The sequence below is a fragment of the Thalassophryne amazonica genome, chromosome 4 (genome assembly GCF_902500255.1).
Source record: "Thalassophryne amazonica chromosome 4, fThaAma1.1, whole genome shotgun sequence".
In the NCBI taxonomy this organism is placed as follows: Eukaryota; Metazoa; Chordata; class Actinopteri; order Batrachoidiformes; family Batrachoididae; genus Thalassophryne; species Thalassophryne amazonica.
The window spans coordinates 59,487,165-59,507,527 of record NC_047106.1 but is presented as its reverse complement, the minus strand read 5'-3'; the positions used below and the strand labels follow the sequence as shown (position 1 = coordinate 59,507,527).

Genomic DNA, 20,363 nt, shown 5'->3' with positions numbered 1-20,363 from the left:
ACGTGCTGGATTGGATGATATCTGTGGCAGACACAGGAAAGACTGTGCTGTAGTAACCAATCCAACAAGTGGCTCGATGTTACAGCTATGTTGAACATAGTATGACAGATACCTAACCAATAAGTGGGGATGTCAATGTATCAGTAATGTCATGCTTTGTATGGATGTAACAGCCTGTTCGGCTGCACGTGCAGCTCTGCGGCTCTGAGATGCTTTGACTTGAAGTCACACACTGTGTTTTTGGTGTGATTGCACAATGTTCACGTCTAGTGTACATAATGATTGTATGCCACAGACTTTGCACATTACTACATGTCCTTTCCGCACCCAGAACGGGATGCACCAGGGTGACATCCGGCTCATCCAGGGCAAAATTGGGACTTGGCGTTCCTGAACCATTTTAAGGTTACCTCGAACATGATCAGAATGTTCTGAACGCTCCTGAGATACCATATTGGATGCTTACAATGCAGTCAGACTGCGGTCAGACTGCACTTCAACTGCCATTCGAGCTTTTTCCACCTCAAACATACCTTGAGAGTTGGGAGCATGTGCTCTACATTCGGGCTGGCTGCACAAATGAGCCCAACTGTTTGGAATGCTCTCAGCTGTCGGAGGTTTCGAATGCGCCTTGACTTTGCCCAAATGGAGATTGAATTTCCATTCAGCCGGCATTCGGGCACATTCGGCCACTAGTGTGGCGGGGGTATTAAAAATGCTGCTGCACATCTCACCACTGTCACACTGTGCTTGAACATATCCTGCATCACCTTCACATACATCTCTGCCACTCAAGACATTCTCTTACAAAAACAATGAAACATTCCTGAACTGTATAAATCTACAACCCTCTGTGGATTTGATCAGTCTATTGAGTGCTGTCATACGCAACACTTCATGTTGATAGTGAGAAGCATGTCAATCATGATCACTCATAGAAAATTCAGACGCCTTGGCAAATAAAAAGACATTTTAGAACTTTCATTATCATGAACTTAAATATCTATTAAAGGTGTAAGTTGTGTATTCATTCTTCCCCAGAAAAAAGAACAGCTCAAACAAATAACAGACAGCCCAATATTACCATGACAGTCATGTTCACGACAAGTGTCCCGAAGCAGATGAGCACAAATGCATCCTGCCTTATTCATTCTGTGTTTAGTTCGTTGGAATGGAAGGGATGAAAACATCCATCACAGATATGTTTCCCCGATTACTGCGCCGACCAGGGCGACAAGAATATTTCCTGCTTCTCTTCTGCCTCATATGTTTCTCCTGTCAGCTCATCATGATCACTCAGGTCAGTATTTGGTTGGCATGAGGCAAAATGGTTCGGGTTAGAATGTTAAATATTTTGCATTCTGTACTGTATTCTGTATTTTGTCAAGTTTCAAGAAAATGTGATGAGTTAACATGCACTAATCCACCTGACCTGCATGTCTTTGGAAGTGGGAAGAAATTGGAGCACCCAGAGAGAACCAAAGCAAACACAGGGAGAACATGCAAGGTCCACACCGAAAGGCACAGTTGGGGGGTGCCGGTGAGTGATAACATGTAGAGACATGTTTTGGCGGAGCTCCTGATCAGGGCGAACTTTTTAACAAATATTTAAATTTTTTCGGTCAATCCCAAATAAAGCTGACCAACTCAGAAGATACGGATCCATCAAACCTTTTGGTTTTCAAATTTGCACGTCTTTCGTGACAGATCAGAAGCTGCTATCAGCAAAAGTAAACCCGGTAAAGACCAGGCTGCTAAAGCCGCGGGCTCTGCTAGAGCCTTGAACAATGAGGCTGTAGACTTATCTGAAGTGACGGCGGCTATCGCAAGAAGTGAGAGCAAGATACTGTCTCGTATAGACTCATGCACGCAGGATTTAAATGCCAAAATCGATGCTATATGGGACGATATGGCGAAACAAGAAACTCGAGTGAAGAATCTGGAAGACGGACTGAACATGTACTCGGATAAGACAATGAATCTGGAGGGAGATGTCGGCTGGCTGAAGTCAGAGATTGCTACGCTACAGCTAAAGCTGGATGACTTGGAAGGACGGCAGCGCCGATGTAACGCTAACATTATCGAGATAAAGGAGAGAATTGAGAACAACGGAGGCCAATGGCCTACAGAGGCTATGGCTAAGATACTGCAAGAGCTGCTGGGCCTCGACTTTGCTCCGACTTTAGAGTGGGCCCACCGTGGCCTGTCGCCGCCACCCAGCAAAGGAGAGCCCCCGAAAGTTATGGTAGTGAAATTTCACTATTTTCAGGAGAGAGAGAGATGGTGTTTCACAAAGCTGCCCACGCAACCTCACTGACTCTCCACAGCAAGAAAGTGAGTATCTTTCCTGATTACACCGCTGCGGTAGCTAAGAGGAGAGCAGCGTTTACGGAGGCTAAGCAGCTCCTGCCAGGGGATTAAATTTGGGATCATCTTCCCCGCGGTTCTCCACATCACCCTGTCGACAGGCCAAGAAAAACAATCCGAGGACCCATCTGTAGCAATTGACTTTATCTGGAAGAATCCAAAGCCTTAGGACATGGACCTTTTCTGAGATGCAGACGGCTAACAGGAGTTAGCGGCTAACTGCTAATGTCGATAGTTTAAGACATTGAGAGTGAAAGTTTCCACTCGGTTCACGTGACTCCTCATGTCACTTTCTTTTTCTTCCTTTAATGCACGACTAGTAATGTTGCCTTTATTGGCTATTTATTTTTGTTTGCTTGTCTGAGGGCAGCTGGATGTGTTTGCACGCATTTTATCAGTCAGTGGTGGCGAGCGTTCTCCTCTATGCTGTGGTCTGTTGGTCCAGCACCAGTAAGAAGACTATCTCCTGCCTGAATAAGATCATTATAAAGGCTGGGTCAGTGGTGGGACTGAAGCTGGCTCCAGTGGAAGAGATGGTTGAGCAGAGGACTCTGTCCCGGTTCAAGGGAATTATGAACAATGCCTCACACCCTCTACATGTGGCCTTCAGAGAGAGGAGGAGCATGTTCAGCAGCAGACTGCTGTCCCAGCGCTGCTCCACAGACAGACTGAGGAAGTCCTTTGTGCCTCGTGCCATTAGATTGCACAATACTCTGAGACAAACACACAAGAGAGTCTTGTGTCTTTTGTTTGTACAACTTTATATGTTTTACAAACTGAGACTGTTTTTAATGTAATGTTATTGTATTTTAGTAATTTATTTGTTGTGTGACTGATGTGTTTGTGAGCAGCGGGCCAAATGTAATTTCCTTCGGGATCAATAAAGTTCCTATCTATCTATCTATCTATCTATCTATCTATCTATCTATCTATCTATCTATCTATCTATCTATCTATCTATCTATCTATCTATCTATCTATCTATCTATCTATCTATCTATCTATCTATCTATCTATCTATCTATCTGTCTGTCTGTCTGTCTGTCTGTGGAGCTAAATCCAGGCCAAAAGTTTTGTAATCTGAAAATAAAAAAAGATTGAAAAAATACATTTTGAAACTGTAAATTCAATGTTTGATCTTGAATTTTATAATCATTTAAAAAGTATTATTAAAATAAAAATAAGTGTAAGATATATATTTTTCAGTTGAAATATTTTTTGATTCAGCTCTGTAATTTTTTGATCAAATAATTTATTTTCATTCATATTTCTTTTTTTCACCTTCAGATCTTTTTTCACTTTCAGATCTTATTTTTGCAGTTTAGAACTTTTAGCCCCGTTCTGGCGTGAGAGGGCGTGGCTTCGATTGATAGGGGGTGGAAATGTGAGTGACAGCAGAGCAAACATTCCTCACATGATGTTGCTTTCAGGAAACGTAGGTACTTTGATAGATAATGACTTAACACTTTCTCTGCACTGTATTGTCTTGATACCTGTAAATAAAGTGATGCTAAAGATGTCTATTGCAAGTCATTCTAGACCACTCTTGGTCATTTTTGATGTTTAAAAACTGGAAAATATGCAAGATTGTAATGTTTAACGCCTATACCTAAAAAACGATGTGTCCCAAATCCACACAAGACCGTGAACGCAGCGCAGCATCGCCGCATCGCCGCATGAAAATGAGGCAGGTCGCTCATTTTACAGGCTGCAGTGGAGTGTTACGAGTTTTATAAATGACACACAGAGAGACCTGACTCAGCAGATCTGAAGAAAGCTTTAATATGGACAGAACCAAACAGACCGCCCGTAAATCCAAAGCTGCCCGTTAGAGCGCTCCGGCTACTGGCGGTGTGAAGAAGCCTCGCCATTACAGGCGCGCAGACTCTGCTGCTATCAGAAATCCACCGAGCTTTTGATCCACAAGCTGCCCTTCCAGCACCTGGTGATAGAAATCGCTCAGGACTTCAAGACCGACCTCCACTTTCAGAGCTCCGCTGTGATGCTCTGTAGGAGGCCGGCGAGGCTGACCTGGTCGGCAGCTTGTGGATCAGCAGCTCGGTGGATTTCTGATAGCGGCAGATCTCTCTCAGCACCTCAGTGCCGGGCCTGTAATGGCAGGGCTTCTAAACACCGCCGGTAGCCAGAGCGCTCTTCCGGCTTGGGATTTGGATTTACCAGCGGTCTGCTTGGTTACACTGTGAAACTGCCGGCCACTTTGTTACATCGTCATTAAATTCACTATCCGGTACAACATACGGATCCACTGAACCAACTGCTACACATCGATCACAATAAACAGCTTTATCTCGAGTGTTTAAAGCCTCGTAATAAGCTTTCTTTCTCTCTATTTTCTTTCACGCGCGAGCCGCGTAGTAAATAAACGATGGAGATGGCAGCAGAGTCGTTATCTATCAAAGGACCCACGTTTACCCACGTTTCCTGAATGCAACATAATGTGAGAACTGATTGCTGCTGTCACTCACAATTCTACGCCCCTCTCAATCGAAGCCACGCCCTCCCACGCCAGAACAGGGCCAAAAGTTTGAAACTGAAAAAATAAGATCTGAAGGTGAAAAAAGAAATATGAATGAAAATAAATTATTTGATCAAAATAATTCCAGAGCTGAATCAAAAATTTATTTCAAATGAAAAATATATTTTACACTTATTTTTATTTTAATAATACTTTTTAAGTGATTATAAATTTCAAGAACAAACATTGAATTTTCAGTTTCAACATTTTTTTTTCAATCTTTTTTTATTTTCAGATTACAAAACTTTTGTCCTTGATTTAGCTCCATGTCTATCTATCTATGAAAACAGATTTAAAACTAAGAAATAATAATAATGAACATATAAATATATCATTAGTTAATTAATTAATCAATTTTATTTAAGAAATAATAATGAGGATATAAATATATCATTAGTTAATTAATTAATCATTTATTATGCTATTACTATATTATTATTATTATATAAAAATGATAACGAAATAAGTCCAATGCCAAAAAACAAAACAAAACAAAAAAACTATTAGCCAGTGCTCATTTATATGTACCTATTTCCTGTTGTGAAGGTGTCGTAGCACGGACCCACAACAGGGGGCGCAAATGAACGGACAATGAGTAAGCCAAAAAGGTAACAATTTAATGTTGTGATAATACACAACTAAATTCACAGAATTTGCACAGTCAATTAACACCAGGTGACGTGTGGGCAGGCTCGAAGATAGAAGACCCCCGACGAGAGAGAAGCCGCGTCCCACACGGCTTCCACCACCAACGGTCTGAAGAACACCGGAGCCGCCAAGTCCCGAGTCCCCAGGTGGCCTCTGTCTTCGGCTGTCGACCCTGGTACTGCTGGCAGAAAGCAGAGATAAGATGTATGAGTGTGAGTCCGCACACTCAGTAATCCACAGTCCAAACACAGTTAGGAGGGAGCACCTCCACCTCCAATCACACACACTCGTGCAGCTCCTGGTCAACCACTTATCTGGGTTGGGGTGTGAGGCGAAGCCGTCGCTGTCACACCAAACGCCAATCCTCCAGATAAGGCAACACTCCAGGAAAACGGCTGCAATAGAAGTTCAGGTTATTACACACAAAGTGTTAGTCAGCAGAGAAATTACCTTTCCAATGATAGTCGATTTCTCGGCGGGGAGGTGGAGTTGCAGTCCGGCTTATGTACTGGTGTAGATGAGTGACAGCTGGTGCGATGAGTGACAGCTGTCACTTCCTCTGCATCTGGCGCCCTCTCGTGCTTGGAGCCCGCACTCCAAGCAGGACGCCCTCTGGTGGTGGTGGGCTAGCAGTACCTCCTCTTCAGCGGCCCACATAACAATTTCCAATTTCATTTAAAAGTTCTTAGTTCCCAAATAAATTACTAAAACAAAAATGTTTTTCTGGAAGAAAAAACAAAACAAAACACTAAAGCCATATGGGGTCACTGCGAAGGAACTATTTTTGTAGTCCAGAGTATTAGGAAACACATGTTAAGAGGGAGGGGAAAACAAAACAAACACAAAACTAAATATTTTGAGTTGTTGGTGAAGCAACCTAGATAAGAATATTGTTCGCCCTGGTTGGGGCTTATTGGGTTTTGAACTCCGACATTATATTTCTACAGGAAACACATCTCCGAACAATGGAGCATGCAAAGCTAAAGAAGGCCTGGATAGGACAAACATTTTGTTCAAAGAGCGAATATAGAACCAGAGGCACAGCCATCTTAGTAAGGAAAGGTATCCCTTTCATCCCACTATCGACCATCTCTGACTCGAGGGGAAGATATGCAATAGTGACAGGGAATCTGTACGGCACTCGATTGGTACTAGCAAATGTATATGGTCCAAAGTGGGATGATCCTCTTTCTTTTCCAATTTTATAGCAGCCCTCCCAGATTTGAATGATCACCAGTTAACATTGGGGGGGATTTTAATTGTGTGTTGGACCTTTATCTGGACCGGTCAAACCCAAGGCCCAGTAGTAGGATTTCAAAGGCAGGCGCTGTTATTAATACTTTTGCTGAATCCTTTGCACTTTTTGATCCCTGGGGAAAAGAAAATCCAATGATGAAGCAATACTCATTTTTTCCCCAGTAAATCATTTATATGCAAGGATAGACTTCTTTCTTCTCGACAACAGGATCCTTCCTACAGTCAGGTAGTGCCAGTATAAAAGCATTGTCATATCTGATCATGGCCCAGTACAGCTGGACATAAGCTTTCATGGAAACCCTAGACCCTGATGCACCTGGTGGTTTGACCCCTTGTTGCTAACCAAAGACTCATTTTAAAAATTCCTCTCACAACAAATAGATATGTTCCTGGAAATTAATATCACCCCGGGGGTGCAACTAACCACCGTCTGGGAGGCTGTTAAAGCTTACCTTAGAGGCCAGATTACCTCATACTCAGCATAACAGAGGAAGAAACTTAAACGATTAACAGACCTGTCACATAGTATATGTTGTGAAAGTGTAGGAACACGGACCCACAACAGGGGGCGCAAATGAACGGACAATGGAGGAAGTCAAATAATAACACTTTACTGTTGTGAATGAGCACAACAAACACGGCAGATCACAATAGAATGCAATGAAGTCAATTCACAGAATGTGTCATGTGGGCAGGCTCGAAGATAAGAGACGTCTGTCCAAAGCAGAACCGGAACCACACGATTTCCTCTGCCACCGAACCCCGGGAATACTGGAGTCGCCAAGTCCCGAACTCCCAGGTGGCCACTGCCTCCGCTTGTCGGATCTGGTACTGCTGGCGAGGAGCAAAAACAGTTAGATGTGGGTGCGTTTACACCCAGCAACACTTATGGTGGGAAATCCACCTCCACCTCTCATCAGAAAACTGGTATGTGCAGGAGTATGAGTACTTATCAAAAAGGTTGGTGAAAAGTCCAACTCAGTCTCCAGCTGCAAGTACTCACTGACTACTGTCAAAAACACAAAGCAACAATGTTTTACTGTCCGAAAGACAACACAACGGCTGAGTACGTTACCTCCTAAGAAGAGCGATATCTCGGCAAAGAGGTGGAGATGTCGTCTTGCTGATATACAAATGAAGATCAGATGATTGGTGACAGCTGTCATAGGTGATAAGTGACAGCTGTCACCCCGGCTGCTCCTGTGAGGCGGCAGCGCCCTCTTGTGCCTGGAGCCCGCACTCCAGGCAGGGTGCCCTCTGGTGGTGGTGGGCCAGCAGTACCTCCTCTTCAGCGGCCCACACAACAGTATAGCTGAAACAAATAATTTATACGCCAACTCTCCAACACCGGAGCTCTATAAGAAAAAAATTATTGTTAAAAACAGAATTTGATAACCTATCTATTAAGCAAACCAAACAGATATTTTTAAAATCAAAACAAACATTCGATGAACATGGAGAGAAAGCTGGAAAACTATTAGCCCACCAAATCAGACAATCCAAAGCCGCAAATACTATCACCAAAGTTAACATGTCAGCAGTGGTAAAATCCACCAACCCTGATGATATTAATAGTCAGTTCAAACAATTCTAATCCAATCTTTATAGTTCAGAATCAAACAGAGATCCTTCTCAAATCAGCAGCTTTCTGGACAGCTTGGCTGTCCAAGAGAGGATCAAGAGGATCAAGTGCATATGGACAGAGAAATATCAACAGCAGAGGTGATACAGGCAATAAAATCCATACAAAGTAACAAAGCACCCAGCCCCTATTGAAGTATATAAAGAGTTTACAACGAAATTGGCACCAATGCTTAAATCATTATATCAAGAGATATTTGATCAACAAAGATTGCCACAGACTATGACACAGGCAACTATTTCAGTTTTATTAAAAAAGGACAAAGACCCCACCTTATGTAGCTCATTTCGCCCAGTAAGCCTATTGAATTGTGATTATAAAATTCTGACAAAGATCCTAGCTATGCGCATTGAAACTGTCCTTCCTAATATTATTAACACTGATCAAACCGGTTTCATACCGGGCAGACAATCCTTCTATAATATGCAGTGTCTAATTAACATATTGTATACAACCCACTCAGAACAGTCAGAGGTCGTGATATCATTAGATGCTGAGAAGGCATTTGACCGTGTTGAATGGCAATATCTTTTTGCTGTCTTGGAAAAGTTTGCATTTGGGCTCTCTTTTCTATCGTGGATCAAAATTCTATATAGCTCCCCAACAGCTGCAGTACGGACAAACACTACAGTTTCTGATTACTTCCAACTTTATAGGGGCTGCAGGCAAGGTTGTAGTCTCTCCCCTTATCTCTTTGACCTGGTGATTGAGCCACTCGCAATAGCTCTGAGAGCAGAGGGCAATATTAAAGGAATCACTCATGGAGGTAAATCCCATAAGGTGTTGTTTTACGCCGACGACCTTTTGCTATATATATCTCACCCAGCAGAATCTATATCGAAATGACAATGTATTCTGGATGAATTTGGTTGTCTGTCAGGTTATAAATTAAATTATTCAAAGAGCTTGCTTTTCCAATTAATGATATAGATAACAACTATTCTATTTTCTCATTTAAACTGGAAAAAAAATTAGTTTATGTATGTAGGAATCAAAATTACTCGCTCAATAGGGGGTCTGTACAACAATAATTTTAAGACATTACTAGATAGGGTAACTCAAGATTTTAAGAAGTGGCCAGCACTGCCAATTTCTTTAGTGGGCTGAATCAACATTGTGAAGATGACAGTGCTACCCCGATTTCTCTATCTCTTTCAGATGATTCCAGTATTTATACCAATGATAACATTTCAACAGCTATATAGGTTAATTGCATCATTATTTGGAAGAAATTTTACCCCAGAATGAAGAAAATATATTTAGAGGTGCCTAAAGAGTCAGGTGGTCTCGGACTGCCAAGCTTCATTTTCTATTATTGGTCTGCAAACATTGTAAAATTTTTACATTGGGTATTTACATACAAAAATAAACAGGGCATAGAATATGCAGAAAGGAATTATTAAGTAACCCACTACCTATACTCACCTCCCCACTGCCATATAGTCATAAGATAGAAATAAGAAATCCAGTGGTTAAAGAGTCACTAAAAATTTGGCTCCAGTTGAGGAGACACTTTAAATTAATTATATTAATTAAATTAAATTAAAACAGGCCAGTTGGCTTTTTACAGTAGCAAATAATCCCTTCTTCCCCCTGTCTGTGTTGGCTAATGCATTTCAACATTGGCATGGTAAGGGATTGACATTTTTCAGTGACTTGTTTACAAATGACACATTCTCCTTATTTGAGACACTCAAGAAAGACCACAATTTATGCAACACTCATTTCTTTAGATATCTCCAAGTATGCAGTTTCACTAAGAAGTGTTCTCCTCATTTCCTTACCGGCCACCTAAAAGCCAATTAGACCGCATTTTCGAGCTCGACCCCTTTGAGAAGAAACAGGTTTCGGCGATATACACTTTGATAAGGGGTGTAAATCAGGTATCCTGGGAGAAAACTAAAACTTCATGGGAGAGTGATTTGGGGGTGGTGCTCTCAGAGGAGGCATGGAGGGACAGCCTTTCTTGAGCACACACCTCTTCATTGTGTGTACGCCATGGATTAATTCAATTTAAGGTGCTCCATCGTCTCCACTACTCAAAGGACAAACTTGCCAGAATTTTTCTCACTATAAACTCTGCCTGCCCGAGATGCGGTAACAGCCCAGCTTCAGTGGGGCACATGTTTTGGGCTTGCCCCTCTCTAAACAGTTACTGGGTCAGTATTTTTGAAGTATTCTCTCATATGTGCAAAAAGACCATAGTTCCGGATTTCCACACAGCAATTTTTGGCATAGCCCCCCAAATTGTGAGGTCACAATTTTGCAGGCGAATGCTTTGGCATTTGCTTCATTACTTGCTCACAGACTGATTCTTTTTAACTGTAAGGCAAATAAACCCCCATTGTTTCTACAGTGGTTGAAGGAGGTGCTTTCCTTTCTGCCAATGGAAAAGCTCAGATACAAGATAAGCAAATGAAGCAAGGACTTTTCTACGACCTGGATTTCTTTTATGGACTACATCGAACTTTTCCCCTTGCAATAAGTACTCTGCTCATTTAGAGGCAATTGCTCTGTTTCCAAGAATTTTTGTGAAATAATACTGTTGTAGTTAAAAACATCAACAAACAAACAAACAAACACACCTGATTGTTAAAAAGACTGCCCAGTTTTGTGCCCCCCCCCCCTTTTTTTTTTCTTTTCCAAAGCCTCGGGGGGGTGGGGGTGGGGGGGGTGGATATTTATAGTTGTATTTTTTGTTGTTGTTGCTGTTGTTCTGTTGTTGGTTTGTTATGTATGTTCAATTAAATGTGAAAATAGGAAAATAAAGGTGGCCAGGTGGCCACTGCCTCCGCTTGTCGGATCTGGTACTGCTGGCGAGGAGCAAAAACAGTTAGATGTGGGTGCGTTTACACCCAGCAACACTTATGGTGGGAAATCCACCTCCACCTCTCATCAGAAAACTGGTATGTGCAGGAGTATGAGTACTTATCAAAAAGGTTGGTGAAAAGTCCAACTCAGTCTCCAGCTGCAAGTACTCACTGACTACTGTCAAAAACACAAAGCAACAATGTTTTACTGTCCGAAAGACAACACAACGGCTGAGTACGTTACCTCCTAAGAAGAGCGATATCTCGGCAAAGAGGTGGAGATGTCGTCTTGCTGATATACAAATGAAGATCAGATGATTGGTGACAGCTGTCATAGGTGACAAGTGACAGCTGTCACCCCGGCTGCTCCTGTGAGGCGGCAGCGCCCTCTTGTGCCTGGAGCCCGCACTCCAGGCAGGGTGCCCTCTGGTGGTGGTGGGCCAGCAGTACCTCCTCTTCAGCGGCCCGACCAGGCTTGTCCGGGTGGCGGCGGTAGAAATCGGCCAGGAGGGCCGGGTCTAGGATGAAGCTCCTCTTCACCCAGGAGCGTTCTTCGGGTCCGTACCCCTCCCAGTCCACCAAATACTGGAAGCCCCGGCCCATCCTACGGACATCCAAGAGCCGGCGCACAGTCCAAGCCGGCTCACCATCGACGATCCGGGCAGGAGGCGGTGCCGGACCCGGAGCACAGAGGGGTGAGGTGTGATGTGGTTTTATACGGGACACATGGAAAACAGGATGGATCCGCAGTGAGGCCGGAAGCTGAAGCCTCACTGCGGCTGGACTGATGACCTTGAGTATCTTGAAGGGACCGATGTAACGGTCCTGCAGTTTAGGGGAGTCCACTTTGAGGGGAATGTCCTTTGTTGACAACCACACCTCCTGCCCTGGCTGATATGCAGGGGCCGGGGTCCGCCGGCGGTCTGCATGGGCTTTTGCCCTCGTCCGGGCCTTCAGCAAGGTAGAACGGGCAGCGCGCCACACCCGACGGCACTTCCGCAGGTGGGCCTGGACCGAGGGCACACCTACCTCTCCCTCGACCACTGGAAACAACAGGGGCTGGTACCCCAGACACACCTCAAAAGGGGAGAGGCCGGTGGCAGAAGACACCTGGCTGTTATGGGCATACTCGATCCAGGCCAAATGGGTACTCCAGGCCGCCGGGTGCGCGGCCGTCACGCAGCGCAGGGCCTGTTCCACTTCCTGATTGGCCCGTTCTGCCTGCCCGTTGGTCTGAGGGTGATACCCGGACGAGAGACTCACCGTGGCCCCCAGTTCCCGGCAGAAGCTCCTCCAGACCTGCGAGGAGAACTGAGGACCGCGATCGGAGACGATGTCTGTTGGAATCCCATGCAGCTGGATGACGTGGTGGACCAGGAGGTCTGCAGTCTCCTGGGCCATCGGGAGCTTCGGGAGGGCCACGAAGTGGGCCGCCTTGGAGAATCGGTCCACTATCGTGAAGATGGTGGTGTTGCCCTGGGACGGCGGGAGGCCCGTGACAAAATCCAGGCCGATGTGGGACCAGGGGCGGTGAGGCACAGGAAGCGGCTGGAGCAGTCCCGGTGCCCTGCGGTGGTCTGCCTTGCCCCTGGCGCAGGTGGTGCAGGCCTGGATATAATCCCGGATGTCGGCCTGCAGGGACACCCACCAGAAGCGCTGCCGGACAACTGCCACGGTTCTTCGCACCCCTGGATGACAGGAGAGCTTGGAACCATGACAGAAGTCCAAGACTGCAGCCCTGGCCTCTGGTGGGACGTAAAGTTTGTTCTTCAGCCCGGTTCCGGGGTCCGGGCTCCGTGCCAGGGCCTCCCGGACAGTCTTCTCCACGTCCCAGGTGAGGGTGGCCACGATAGTGGACTCCGGGATGATAGGTTCCGGTGGATCCGACAGCTCGGTTTTGACTTCGTCTTCATGCACCCGGGACAAGGCATCCGATCTCTGGTTTTTGGTCCCGGGGCGGTAGGTGATCCTGAAGTCAAAACGGCCGAAGAACAGTGACCAACGGGCTTGCCTGGGATTCAGCCACTTGGCGGTCCTGATATATTCCAGGTTCCGATGGTCAGTGAAAACCGTGAATGGCACGGACGTTCCATCCAACAGGTGTCTCCACTCTTCAAGAGCCTCTTTCACCGCAAGGAGTTCTCGATTGCCGACGTCATAGTTCCGTTCTGCCGGGGTCAACCTGCGGGAAAAGTAGGCACACGGGTGAAGAACCTTATCGGTCTCTCCGCTCTGGGAAAGCACAGCTCCTATCCCTGAGTCAGAGGCGTCTACTTCAACCACAAACTGGTGACTAGGATTGGGCTGCACCAGAACGGGTGCAGACGAGAAGCGCTGTTTCAACTCCTTGAACGCGGCATCGCACCGATCCGACCAGGTGAAGGGGACTTTTGGAGAGGTCAGGGCTGTCAGGGGGCTAACTACCTGACTGTAGCCCTTAATGAACCTCCTGTAGAAATTTGCAAAGCCGAGGAACTGTTGCAGCGTCCTACGGCTTGTAGGTTGGGGCCAGTCTCTCACCGCCGCAACCTTGGCCGGATCAGGAGCGACGGAGTTGGAGGAGATGATAAACCCCAGGAAGGACAAAGAAGTGCGGTGAAACTCACACTTCTCACCCTTCACAAACAGCCGGTTCTCCAACAACCGCTGCAGGACCTGACGTACATGCCGGACATGGGTCTCAGGATCCGGAGAAAAGATGAGTATATCGTCCAGATATACGAAGACGAATCGGTGCAGGAAATCCCGCAAGACGTCATTAACCAATGCTTGGAATGTCGCGGGGGCGTTTGTGAGGCCGAACGGCATGACCAGGTACTCAAAGTGACCTAACGGGGTGTTAAATGCCGTCTTCCACTTGTCTCCCTTCCGGATCCGAACCAGGTGATACGCATTTCTAAGGTCCAGCTTAGTGAATATTTTAGCGCCATGCAGAGGCGTGAACACCGAATCCAACAAGGGCAACGGGTATCGATTGCGAACCGTGATTTCGTTCAACCCCCTGTAATCCTTCCTAATATTATTAACACTGATCAAACCGGTTTCATACCGGGCAGACAATCCTTCTATAATATGCAGTGTCTAATTAACATATTGTATACAACCCACTCAGAACAGTCATTTGCTTCATTACTTGCTCACAGACTGATTCTTTTTAACTGTAAGGCAAAGAAACCCCCATTGTTTCTACAGTGGTTGAAGGAGGTGCTTTCCTTTCTGCCAATGGAAAAGCTCAGATACAAGATAAGCAAATGAAGCAAGGACTTTTCTACGACCTGGATTTCTTTTATGGACTACATCGAACTTTTCCCCTTACAATAAGTACTCTGCTCATTTAGAGGCAATTGTGTTGTGAAGGTGTCGTAGCACGGACCCACAACAGGGGGCGCAAATGAACGGACAATGACTAAACCAAAAGGTAACAATTTAATGTTGTGACGCTACACAACGAAAAGACACAGAAAATATGCACAGTCAATTAGCACCAGGTGACGTGTGGCAGGCTCGAAGATAGGAGACCCCCCCGACGAGAGAGAAGCCGTACTCCACACGGCTTCCACCACCAACGGTCTGAAGAACACCGGAGCCGCCAAGTCCCGAGTCCCCAGGTGGCCTCTGTTCCCGGCTGTCGACCCTGGCACTGCTGGCAGAAAGCAAAAACAGGATGTGTGAGTGTGAGTCCGCACACTCAGTAATACACAGTCCAACACTGATGGGAGGGAGCACCTCCACCTCCAATCATACACTCAAGCAGCTCCTGTCAGTCACTTATCTGGAGGGAGTGGGAGGCGAAGACGTCGCGGTTCCCACAACACGCCACTCCGACAAAACTGTCCCACAGGAATAAACGGCTGCAAACAGAGATCAAAACATGGATTAATCCAAATACTGCAGAGAAGGATTACCTCAGGAATGGTAGTCGATTTCTCGGCGAGGAGGTGGAGTTGCAGTCCGGCTTTTATGGTGGTGATGATGTTGAACGAGTGACAGCTGGGGCAGGGGATGAATGACAGCTGTCACTTCTTCTAGGTCTGGCGCCCTCTCGTGCTTGGAGCCCGCACTCCAAGCAGGGCGCCCTCTGGTGGTGGTGGGCCAGCAGTACCTCCTCTTCAGCGGCCCACACAACAGGACCCCCCCCCCCCCCAACGGGCGCCTCCTGGCGTCCGACCAGGCTTGTCCGGATGTCTCGCGTAGAAATCGGCCAGGAGAGCCGGGTCCAGGATGAAGCTCCTCTTCACCCAGGAGCGTTCCTCAGGTCCATACCCCTCCCAGTCCACCAGATATTGGAAACCCCGGCCCTTACGACGGACGTCCAGGAGCCTGCGCACTGTCCAAGCAGGCTCCCCGTCGATGAGCCGGGCAGGAGGCGGCGGTGGTCCCGGAGTACAGAGGGGCGAGGTGTGGTGTGGCTTGAGACGGGAAACATGAAAGATGGGGTGAATGCGCAGTGAAGCCGGGAGTCGAAGCTTCACTGCGGCCGGGTTGATGATCTTGAGGATCTTAAATGGTCCGATGAATCTGTCTTTCAATTTAGGGGAGGCGACAGACAGAGGGATGTCCTTGGTCGAAAGCCACACCTCCTGCCCAGGCTGGTATGTGGGGGCCGGGGAACGCCGGCGGTCCGCATGGGCCTTAGCCCTCGTCCGGGCCTTTACCAATGCAGAGCGGGCGGCCCGCCACACCCGGCGGCACCTCCTGAGGTGGGCCTGGACCTAGGGCACACCGACCTCTCCCTCCACCAACGGGAACAATGGGGGCTGGTACCCCAAACATGCCTCAAAAGGGGAGAGGCCGGTAGCAGACGAAACTTGGCTGTTGTGGGCATACTCGATCCAGGCCAGATGGTGACTCCAGGCCACCGGATGCGCGGAGGTGACACATCGGAGGGCTTGCTCTAACTCCTGATTAGCCCGCTCTGCCTGGCCGTTGGTCTGGGGGTGGTACCCGGACGAGAGACTTACGATGGCCCCCAGCTCCTTACAGAAACTCTTCCACACCTGTGAAGAGAACTGGGTGCCCCGATCCGAGACGACGTCCGATGGTATCCCATGCAGCCGCATGACGTGGTGGACCAAGAGGTCTGCTGTCTCCTGGGCCGTCGGGAGCTTCGGGAGGGCCACGAAGTGGGCCGCCTTGGAGAACCGGTCCACTATCGTGAGAATCACGGTGTTGCCCTGGGACGGCGGGAGGCCCGTGACGAAGTCCAGGCTGATGTGAGACCAGGGGCGATGAGGCACTGGCAGGGGATGGAGGAGTCCTGTCATCCTCCGGTGGTCCGCCTTACCCCTGGCGCAGATGGTACAGGCCTGGACGTAGTCCCGGACGTCGGTTTCCAGGGACGCCCACCAGAAGCGCTGCTGGACTACTGCCACGGTCCTGCGTACTCCGGGATGACAGGACAGCTTGGACCCGTGACAGAAGTCCAAGACGGCAGCTCTTGCCTCTGGTGGGACGTATAGTCTATTCTTGGGGCCGGTCCCCAGGTCCGGGCTTCTGGTCAGGGCCTCCCGGACGGTCTTCTCCACGTCCCAGGTGAGGGTGGCCACGACAGTGGACTCGGGGATGATGGTCTCGGTGGGGTTCGACAACTCCGCTTTGGCTTCTTCTTCATGCACCCGGGACAATGCATCTGGTTTTTGGTTCTTGGTCCCAGGGCGGTACGTGATCTGGAAGTCAAAGCGCCCGAAGAACAGAGACCAGCGGGCTTGCCTGGGGTTCAGCCGCTTGGCGGTCCGGATGTACTCCAGGTTCCGATGGTCCGTGAAAACCGTGAAGGGCAACGACGCCCCCTCCAGCAGGTGTCTCCACTCTTCAAGAGCCTCCTTCACCGCGAGGAGTTCCCGATTGCCGACGTCATAGTTCCGTTCAGCTGGGGTCAACCTGCGGGAAAAAAAGGCACAAGGATGGAGAACCTTATCAGCCTCCACGCTCTGGGACAGCATGGCTCCTATCCCTGAGTCAGAGGCGTCCACTTCAACTACGTACTGGCGATCAGGATCAGGCTGCAACAGAACTGGTGCAGTCGAGAACCGGCGTTTCAACTCCTGGAACGCGGCTTCGCACCGATCCGACCAGGTGAAGGGGACTTTGGTGGAGGTCAGGGCAGTCAGGGGGCTAACTACCTGACTGTAACCTTTGATGAACCTCCTAAAGAAATTTGCAAAGCCGAGGAACTGCTGTAGTTTCCTACGGCTTATCGGTTGGGGCCAATCTCTCACCGCCGCAACCTTGGCCGGATCAGGGGCGACGGAGTTGGAGGAGATTATGAACCCCAAGAAGGACAAAGAAGTGCGGTGGAACTCGCACTTCTCGCCCTTCACAAACAGCCGATTCTCCAACAACTGCTGTAGGACCTGACGTACATGCTGGACATGGGTCTCAGGGTCCGGGGAGAAGATGAGTATATCGTCCAGATATACGAAGACGAACCGATGCAGGAAGTCCCGCAAGACGTCGTTTACCAAAGCTTGGAACGTCACGGGGGCGTTGGTGAGGCCGAACGGCATGACCAGGTACTCAAAGTGACCTAACGGGGTGTTAAACGCCGTCTTCCATTCGTCTCCCTCCCGGATCTGAACCAGGTGGTACGCGTTTCTAAGATCCAATTTAGTGAAAATTTGGGCTCCATGCAGGGGCGTAAACACAGAATCCAACAGGGGCAACGGGTATCGGTTGCGAACCGTGATCTCGTTCAGCCCTCTGTATTCAATGCATGGATGGAGTCCGCCGTCTTTCTTGCCCACAAAAGAGAAACCAGCACCCATCGGGGAGGTGGAGTTTCGGATCAGCCCGGCAGCTAAGGAGTCCCGGATGTAGGTCTCCATTGATTCGCGTTCCGGACGTGAGAGGTTGTACAGCCTGCTGGACGGGTATTCAGCGCCCGGGACCAAATCGATGGCACAATCATACGGTCGGTGCGGGGGAAGAGTGAGCGCCAGATCTTTGCTGAAAACATCAGCAAGTTCATGGTACTCCTTTGGCACCGCCGATAGATTGGGGGGGACTTTGACCTCCTCATTAGCCGTAGTGCCGGGAGGAACCGAGGATCCTAGGCACTCCCGGTGGCAGGTTTCGCTCCACTGCGTCACAACCCCAGATGGCCAATCAATCCGGGGATTGTTGTTGTGAAAGTGTAGGAACACGGACCCACAACAGGGGGCGCAATGAACGGACAATGGAGAAGGTAAATAACAAGATTTACTTCTGTGAAACAAGCACAATTAATATAACAAACATAATTTGGGGTCGAATCCGCTGGTGTCGTGTGGGCAGGCTCGAAGGTAGGAGACGTCCGTCTCAGTCGAACCGGAACCACCCAGATCTCCTCTGCCACCGAACCCTGGAAATACTGGAACCGCCAAGTCCCGAATTCCCAGGTGGCCACTGCCTCCGCTCGTCGGATCCGGTACTGCTGGCAGGAGAGAGCAACAACACACAGGCGTGGATGACCGCACCCAGTAACGGAGAGGAGAGAAGCCGCCTCCACCTCTTGTCAAAGAACAGCAGGAAGGTGAGTACTTATCCAAACAATGAAGCTATCTGTAGTCACCAGTCCTGAAAAGGTTTAACAGGTTTAGCTGGTTATGCAATATATAAATGCAGAGAATACTACCTTAGTCTTAGGCGATATCTCGGCACTGAGGTGGAGACGCCGTCCTCCTGATATACCTCTGTGCTGAGTGGAACAGCTGTGTCTGGTGATGGGTGACAGCTGTCACCCAGGCTACTCCCATGATGCGGCAGCGCCCTCTGGTGCCTGGAGCCCGCACTCCAGGCAGGGCGCCCTCTGGTGGTGGTGGGCCAGCAGTACCTCCTCTTCAGCGGCCCACACAACAATTGTGCTTCACCATCCATGGAAAGCCCAAAATCACTCGGGAAGTAGATGGTGTGACGTGGAACACTATCTCCTCCCTGTGATTCCCAGACACAACCAAAGTCATTGGTTGAGTCTGATGTGTGATTAATGGAAGCAGGGTGCCGTCTAGTGCTCGCACCTGCAATGGTGCCGGCAGAGCCACCAGGGGGAGCCCTACTTCCTTTGCCCATCTGCTGTCCATCAGATTCCCTTCCGACCCTGTGTCTAATAGTGCTGGGGCATGAAGGGTTAAATCCCGACTCAGGATTGTTACTGGGATTCGTGCAGATTTGCGGGGTTTTCCCGCGTGCGTATTATGGCCCACCCTTAGCCCAGTTTCTAAGGATGGGCGTTGTAGTTTGACCGTTTAGGGCAGTCCCTCTGCATGTGCTCACATGAGCCGCAGATAAAACACTCCCCGCCGGCCAGTCTCCTTTGTCTGATGTTTGTTTTTACTTTGGCCCTGCTCGTGTCCATAGCCTCCTCAGCAGGGGGAGCTGTAGCCACACGGAGCTCTCTGGCAGTGAAGCGTGGGGACGACGTCACGCCCCCGGCCTGCTCCCGACGATGCTCGTTTAAGCGGTTGTCTAAGTGTATAACTAAATCAATAAGCCCGTCAAAATCCCGCGGTTCCTCCTTAGCCAGTAGGTGCTCCTTGAGGACCGGTGACAGTCCATTTACAAAGGCGGCGCGGAGCACAACGTTATTCCAGCCGGACCTCGCTGCCGCGATGCGGAAGTCGACTGCATACTCGGCTGCGCTACGGTGCCCCTGTCTCATCGACAGCAGCACGTTCGAAGCGGTCTCGCCTCTGTTGGGATGATCAAACACTTGTTTGAACTCCCGTACAAACCCAGTATAAGACGTTAGGAGCTGTGAATTCTGCTCCCAAAGCGCCGTAGCCCATGCGCGTGCCTCTCCTCGAAGCAAATTGATCACATAAGCCACCCGGCTAGCGTCTGATGCGTACATGACAGGGCGCTGTGAAAAGACGAGCGAACACTGCATGAGGAAGTCCGCGCACGTCTCGACACAGCCCCCGTACGGTTCCGGAGGGCTTATGTATGCTTCAGGGGACGGTGGGGGGGTTCGTTGAATGACCAGTGGAACGTCTGATACAGGCCCAGGACCAGCCAGAGGAGCGGCTGCAGCAGCGCCCTGCTCGTGCGCTTCCACCCTGGCGGTGAGAGCCTCCACCCTCCGATTAAGGAGGACATTCTGCTCGGTCACTAAGTCTAACCGAGCCGT

At 48.7% G+C, this 20,363-nt stretch overlaps 2 protein-coding genes across 2 annotated transcripts in view; both read left to right on the top strand.

Annotated features, from left to right (window-relative positions):
- LOC117508274 (sodium- and chloride-dependent GABA transporter 2-like) overlaps nucleotides 1-20,363 on the top strand; it is a 527,846-nt gene that overhangs the window by 503,025 nt on the left and 4,458 nt on the right.
- LOC117509074 (sodium- and chloride-dependent GABA transporter 3-like) overlaps nucleotides 1-20,363 on the top strand; it is a 233,564-nt gene that overhangs the window by 212,115 nt on the left and 1,086 nt on the right. The window contains exon 10 of the mRNA XM_034168880.1: nucleotides 1,163-1,300. Coding sequence (XP_034024771.1) covers nucleotides 1,163-1,300 — 138 coding nt within the window. The remainder of the gene's footprint in view (nucleotides 1-1,162; nucleotides 1,301-20,363) is intronic.